The 7641-nt window shown below is 42.0% G+C and overlaps 1 protein-coding gene across 1 annotated transcript in view; it reads left to right on the top strand.

Moving 5' to 3' along the window:
- The window catches only part of GCM2 (glial cells missing homolog 2 (Drosophila)), an 8360-nt gene extending 6129 nt beyond the window's left edge, over window positions 1-2231 (top strand). The window contains exons 3-4 of the mRNA XM_011989692.1: window positions 152-176; window positions 693-2231. Coding sequence (XP_011845082.1) covers window positions 152-176; window positions 693-1631 — 964 coding nt within the window. The 3' untranslated portion in view covers window positions 1632-2231. The remainder of the gene's footprint in view (window positions 1-151; window positions 177-692) is intronic.
- The last annotated feature ends 5410 nt before the right edge of the window (window positions 2232-7641 follow it).

Genomic DNA, 7641 nt, shown 5'->3' with positions numbered 1-7641 from the left:
CGATTATGCAACAGTAATAAAGACAGAAATATGTGCCTACCAACAGGACATTGTCAGTGTACCCTTGAGAGGGTCCTTTCCATTATTTCATCCATAAGAATGGATAAAATTTCTCTGCACAATTTAATTCAGTTTTCCTTTTCAACCAAAGCTTGCCAAGCAGGCAGAGTGTTAGTGTAAGGATAACAGAAACTGACACTTTCCAGCACTTCCTATGTGCCAGGCACTGGTCGAAGAGTTTCACACATTTAATGGTTGCAGAAACTCTATAATGAGGTTACTATGATTAAGTTCCATTTTTAACATGAAGAATCTGAGGCTCAGAGAGGTTAAGTGGCTTGTACAATTCGTGAGGGACAGAGTCAGGAATTGAACCCAGGCCTGTGTGGCTCTTAAGTCTCCACTATTAGGAACACAGTATGAGTGAGAACAGGACCATCTACCACTCAGAAGCATCCTACCTGGCTACCACGGACCTTCCTCATTCAGTTGTTGGTATTTATATCTGAGAGAGCTCAAGCTTAGCAACCCTTGGACCATGTGCTTAAATCACGTACCTGGGCAGTGCCATGTTCACAACACAGAGCCCAGCACATGGATGTCTGTTTTTACTTACTTGTTGGCTATTGTTACAGGTGAGGGTGTCCACACGATTTACATAGCATGTGTCTGTGTTTGTATCATTTTTCTAGGCAGAAGAAAATCAAGACAGCAGTGGTCATTTCAGCAACATACCTCCCTTGGAAAATCCAGAAGACTTTGATATAGCTACTGAAACCAGCTTCCCTATTCCGGGGCAGCCTTGCCCTTCCTTCCCAAACTCTGATTCTTACAAAGCTACCTGTGACCTAGCCATCTTTCAAGGAGACAAAATGCCACCCTTTCAGAAATACTCAAGCCCAAGAATCTATTTGCCTAGGCCACCTTGCAGCTATGAATTGGCAAACACTGGTTATACAAATTCGAGCCCATATCCCACCCTTTATAAGGATTCCACCAGCATCCCTAATGACACAGACTGGGTTCATCTGAACACACTACAATATAATGTCAATTCATACAGCAGCTATGAGAGAAGCTTTGATTTCACCAACAAAGAGCATGGCTGGAAACCAGCTCTTGGAAAACCCAGCCTTGTGGAGAGGACTGACCATGGGCAGTTTCAGGCCATGACCACTCGCCCTTATTATAACCCAGAGCTTCCCTGCAGGTACCTCACGACTCCGCCACCAGGTGCCCCTGCCCTACAAACTGTGATTACCACCACCACTAAAGTGTCCTACCAGGCCTACCAGCCCCCTGCTATGAAATACAGTGACAGTGTGCGAGAGTTGAAGAGCCTTTCGAGCTGTAACTACGCTCCTGAAGATACTGGGATGTCTGTCTATCCAGAAGCCTGGGGTCCTCCAGTGACAGTCACCAGGGCTACCTCTCCTTCAGGGCCACTTCCTATGAAAATTGCAGGAGATTGCCAGGCCATCAGACCCGCTGTGGCTATTCCCCACGAGCCAGTTTCCTCTAGGACAGATGAAGCAGAGACTTGGGATGTGTGTCTGTCTGGGCTGGGCTGTGCAATCAGTTACTCAGATAGAGTGGGTCCCTTCTTTACCTATAACAATGAAGATTTTTGAAAGACAATCCAGGGGACAACATAATAGCAGTGTGCATGCAGGCAGGAGGCAGGGAAATGTGAAATGGCAATGATCTCTTATTGAGTGGGGAGATTCACCTTATGTGCAAAGAAACACAGATCGTAGGAAAAAGGCTGAGTGGCTGAGAAAATAATCAGTTGGAAATGTTTAGATAATATGGGAAATTTCACACAGCATTTTGAAACTGGCTACAATACATAGAAGTAACTCAGGAAAGTGTGAGTCTCTCAAATGAACCAATAAGCAAACTGGAGGAGGTTAAATACTGACCTAAGTTCACTTAGCTTACTGGTGGGAGTAGAAGTCAAGGATTCTGGTTCTTATTCTAGGGTTTTTCCCATTAGAGCACCTTAGGGAATTTCACATCCCCAGAGGCTGCCAAAAGAGCTTCAGGAAGAAATTTTTACAGTCTTATCTCCTGAGTCATTTCATGAAATTTTTGTTTAGCATTTAGAACCTGTTAAACTAGCTTCAGGAAGTAATTTTGATTGTTTTATCTCCTACGTATATATCTACAGCTTTTCAAAAAATCTCTAGCAATGGTAAAGTTCAGTTGTTTTTAAAAGATTCATATTAGCTGAATACCTTTTCATAACATGATAGTTTCCATAACAGACACAGCCTAACAATGATTTGTATTTAATGGGTTGTCATTGTACTAAATACATTTTTTTCTGATTAGGCTTCAGAATCAGAATTAAAATGTTTTGCTAAAATATAGCTTTATGGTTCCTCTGTTATTCTTCATAAAGGTAATTGATAATGTTCAATTAAATGTAACAAGGACATTTTAAAGTAATGAAGCCAACTCTTGACTTACTTCAAAACAGAAATAGGAAAAAAATTGTTCGTATTATGATCTGGGAAACAGTTGTTATGAAACATTAAAACATATTAAATAGGCTGAGAGAGGTGGCTCATGCCTGTAATCCCAACACTTTGGGAGACCAAGGCAGGAGGATTGCTTGAGCCCAGGAGTTTGAGACCAGCCTGGGCAACAGAGAGAGGCCTCATCTCTGGGCAACAGAGAGAGACCCCAGGGCATGGCAGTGTGCCTATAGTCCTAGCTACTTGGGAAGCTAAGATGGGAGGATAATTTGAACCCAGGAGGTTCAAGGCTGCAGTCAGCCATCTTTGTGCTACTGCACTCCAGCTTGGGCAACAGAGCAAGACCCTGCATCAAAAAAAAAAAAAAAAAAAAGTATTAGTTTGACTGTTTTGTAGTTTATTTGCAAAATACCTGTTGTTATATTCTGTCATAACAGAAAGCCTTTTTAAAACATTTGGCGTGTGCACACACACACGCTTTTGCACTGCTCCCAATATTCACTAATGTTTAGTGAAAATATTCTGTTTTCAAATAAAGATAAACTACATGAGCAATATATTTTTGAGGGGGGGTGCCTAGAAGTATCATCCTCAAATTTGCATAGAATAATCAATTTGTATAGCTAAATTGTAGTAAGTCAGATGCCATTTTAAATCATTGAGCATTCTATATTATCCAACTAATTCATAAAAGCTTAATACTCAAACATCACAAATGCATGCAGTCTTACCAAAAGATTAAGTAGGTATGAGTACACTCCTATGAGTTTCTAACCAACCAATTTTTTTCAAAGGGAAAGATACTTAGTACACTCACTGGTTACTTTTTTCTTTGAACTTCCATTGCCAAAACTCACAAGCTATAATAATATCTAACATTTATATAGCACTTACTGGCCAAACACGGTGGCTCACACCTGTAATCCTAGCACTTCGAGGGGCTGAGGCAGGTGGACCACTTGAGCCCAGCGTGGGCAACATGGCAAAACCGTATCTCTACCAAAAAAAATACAAAAATTAGCCGGGTGTGATGGCACACGCCTGTAGTCCCAGCTACTCAGAAGATTAAGGTGGAAGGATGGCTTGAGCCCAGGAGGTAGAGGTTGCAGTGAGCTGAAATAGCACCACTGCACTCCAGCCTGAGCAACAGAGCTAGACCCTGTCTCAAAAAATAAAGAACATTTAAAAAATGCTAATATATATATCAGCATTTACCATGTGTCAGACATTGTAAGCTCTGGACATACATTAATTGATGTAATTGATTTAATCCTCAAAGCTGTCCCCTGAGCTACCCGAGGAGGTGAAATGACTTATAGATCAAGTGGGAGACCAAGATTTGAATCCAGGTCATCTCCCTGTTCTTAGCCAATACATTATATTGGCTTTGATTGTACTCTTTTATCAATAAAATTGCATATATACTTAAGCATTGCTCTTGGCACAGAGCGAGCTTTGTTACTTCTAAGTGTTTGTGTTCCAATATGGGACTTGAGGAATCCCGGCAGGATGGGGAGGAAGGGCCAGGGATGGGAGTAAGCAGACATACTGGAGGCCCTGACACAATTGTTTCCCAACGTGTGGTACAAGGGTCCCATGGGGTACAGAGTGAGTCTAGACAGTCCACAGATATTTTAATAGTTACTGACTTATTTTAATGTATAATAGAAAAAGATATAAATAACACATCAAACCCATGATTTCAGGTGGTGCCCATCATAATCCCAAAAGACACAATACTGAATGCCATAATCCCAAACATTGAAATCCAGAAAGATCAAAATCCCTAATGTCTAAAATCTCAAAAACCACAATCCCAAAAGATTAAAATTCCAAATGTTGAAATCCTGGAAGCTGAATTCTGGAAAAGGGGTTAACACATTTTCAGTTGCATGCAGATAGTTACATTGTGTTAGTTGCATCATGTTAGGCTGAGCTACCATGTCTTTATTTGGAAATTTAGTATGTTAAGGAGATGCATATGGGTGTCAAGTTAACAAGGGATCAACTTATCACTGATAGGAGAAGTATGGCATGAATTGGGTTGAAATGGAAAGCAGGGCTCAGAGCCTTGAAGTCCAATACAGGGCATCTAGATTTTATTCCAAGAACCATGGCAAACCACTGAAGAATTTTTTTTTAAGACGGAGTTTCGCTCTTGTTGTCCAGGCTGGAGTACAATGGCGCGATCTCGGCTCACTGCAACCTCCGCCTCCCAGGTTCAAGCGGTTCTCCTACCTCAGCCTCCCGCGTAGCTAGGATTACAGGCGCATGCCACCACGCCCGGTTAAGTTTTGTATTTTTAGTAGATGGGGTTTCACCATCTTGGCCAGGCTGGTCTCAAACTCCTGACCTCGTGATCCACCTGTCTTGGCCTCCCAAAGTGCTGGGATTACAGGCATGAGCCGCCGCGCTTGGCTACCACTGAAGAATTTTTAGCAGAAAAGTGGCATGATCCAATTTATCTTTTGAGAGGAATCATCCTGACGCTGTGTGGATACTGGATTAAAGCTGGGTTTAGGAAGCAGGAAGATGACTGCAAGTAGTCCAGGCAGTAAATGGTGGCTTGGACTAGATGGTAGCGGTGGAGATGGAAGGAAGTAGACAGATTCAAAATGTAATTTAGGGGGAAGATCCACTCGGGAGCCCCTCTGTCTCTGCAGGAGAGAGAACTATTCTCCTTTCTCCTTCTTTCCTCTATTAAACCTGAGCTCTTAAACACACTTCTTGTGTGTACGCGTCTTCAATTTCCTTGGTGTGAGACGACGAAACTCGGATATTTACCCCAGACAATGACGCTGCTTCATTTTAGGGACCCATCTGGGATCGTTTCTAATAGCTTTTAAGGGTTTCTAATAGCTTTGAAGATTGCAACATTGGAATAGAGAAAAAACGTGCAGGACTCATGAAGAGCTGAAATGTTCATGAATGTCAAACAGGAGTTAACTGCATGCACTACACCAATAGAAGTCTGAAGACACAATTGGAAAAACTGATCGTCTTACCAAAGCTTTGACTGGAAGTGTGTTTCCCTTTAAGGAATCAAGCTTGACTTGCAGAGCCAATAAAAGCCCCTTGGGGATGACTGGCCTCCTACTTTGTCTACACAGTCCCTATGCAGATTTCCTAACCTATGGCTAACCCTGCTTATTCCCCTGAATCAAGTAGTGATCTCCTGCAGCTTGGAAGAGACAAAAAGTCATGGGTAATGTAAAAATCTGGATCAATATGCCAGTTCTGGGCAATTATCCTGCAAATCTGGCCAGGTAATAAAAGTAAATAGGGTGCCTATAAAAAAAAAAAAAGTAAGTTGGAGGTAACATCCATGGAACTTACTTATGATTTAGGTGTGGATAGTAAGGAATAAGGAAAAATAAAGAACTACTCTCATTTTCTGGCTTCAACAAACTGAGTAACTGGTGGTACCATTCCTGAAGTATTGACAGCTAAGAAAAGAACAGTTATAGTCCCTTAATGCTTGTGAGTCATCGAAGCTATTAGATGGACACAACCCTGGAACTCTGTGAAGGATTAGAGATATGGATAAATATCAGGAGATCATAAGAATAAAGCTGCTTTTTAAAGCCAATAGTAGCTCACCTACTAAGATAATCTAGAGCTGTACTGTCCAACATGGTAGCCACTCGCCATATGTGGTAATATAAACTAATCAAAATTAAATAAAAGTTAGCTGGGCACAGAGGCTCATGTCTGTAATCCCAGCACTTTGGCAAGCCAAGGTGGGTGGATCAGTTGAGGTCAGGAGTTCAAGACCTGCCTGGCCAACATGGTGAAACCCAGTCTCTACAAAAAATACAAAAATTAGCCAGGCATAATGGCACATGCCTGTAATCCCAGCTACTCCAGAGGCTGAGGCAAAAGGATCGCTTGAACCCAGGAGGTGGAGGTTGTAGTGAGCCAAGATTGTGCCACTGCACTCCAGCCTGGGTGACAGAGTGGAACTCTCAATTAAAAAAATTTAAAAATTAAATAAAATTTAAAATTCCATCCCTCAGTCACACTAGTCACATTTCAAGTGCTTAGTCGCCATATGTAGCTAGTGGCTACTGCATTGGATGGTACAGAAAGAGGACATGTCCATCATCACAGAGAGTTCTGTTGGACAGTGTTGATACAGAGGAGGATGGAGGAAACCTTGTACGAAGCCATGAGGAGTTCCCAATTTGGAGTTAGAGGAGAAGGATCTGATAGAGGAGATGAGAATTAGTGGCTAGATAAGTAGAAAACCAGGACAGAGAAGGGGATCACAGAAGCCAGAGCCAAATTCTTCCAAAAGAGAGAAGGAGGTCAACACTGCAGAATGCAGCTGAGATGTTAACATGAGTACAGAAAAGTGTCCATTGGGTGTGGCAACAAGGAACGTGTTGGTGACCGTGAAGACACCTGTTTCCATGGGGTGATGGGGCTCTGTGAGGCAGATTGGAATGGGCTGAGGGCCAATGGGAAACAAGGAGCTGGAGACAGCATATGTACTCTCTGGATGATGTAAGGTTGATTTTCAAGTGTGAATAAAAGTCTATGTGCTTGATTAAAAACTGTATTGACAGCTTCGAATTTCTTCCAGTGAAATTTGCCTTGGTGATAGGGTTGCCACAGTTAGCAAACAAAAATACAGGCCACAAAGTTATGAATTTTGGATAAACAATGAGTAATTTTTGAGTGTAAGCACAGTCATTCATCACTTAGCAATGGGAATATGTTCTAAGAAATGTGTCCTTAGGCGACTTCGTCCTTGTGGAGAAATCAGGTTGTATTTACACGAACCTAGATGGTAGAGCCCACTATACACTTACGCTAACATGGTAGAACCTATGGCTCCTAGGCCACAAACCTGGACATCATAGTACTGTACTGAATATGCAAGCAAATGGAAAAAAAGAAAGAATTGGGGAACCAAAAAAAAAAAAAGGAAAAGAAAAGAAAAGAAAAAAAAAAAAAAAATGGGCCAGGTGCAGTGGCTCATGCCTGTAATCCCAGCACTTTGGGAGGTCAAGGCAGGTGGATCACCTGAGGTCAGGAGTTCGAGACCAGCCTGACCAATATAATGAAACCCTGTGTCTTCTAAAAATACAAAAATTAGCCAGGCATGGTGGCATGCTCCTGTAATCCCAGCTACTCGGGAGGCTAAGACAGGAGAATC

The sequence above is a fragment of the Mandrillus leucophaeus genome, unplaced genomic scaffold (assembly GCF_000951045.1).
Source record: "Mandrillus leucophaeus isolate KB7577 unplaced genomic scaffold, Mleu.le_1.0 Scaffold36, whole genome shotgun sequence".
Taxonomy (NCBI): Eukaryota; Metazoa; Chordata; class Mammalia; order Primates; family Cercopithecidae; genus Mandrillus; species Mandrillus leucophaeus.
The sequence above is the reverse complement of the archived record's forward strand: the minus strand, read 5'-3'. Positions and strand labels throughout refer to the sequence as shown.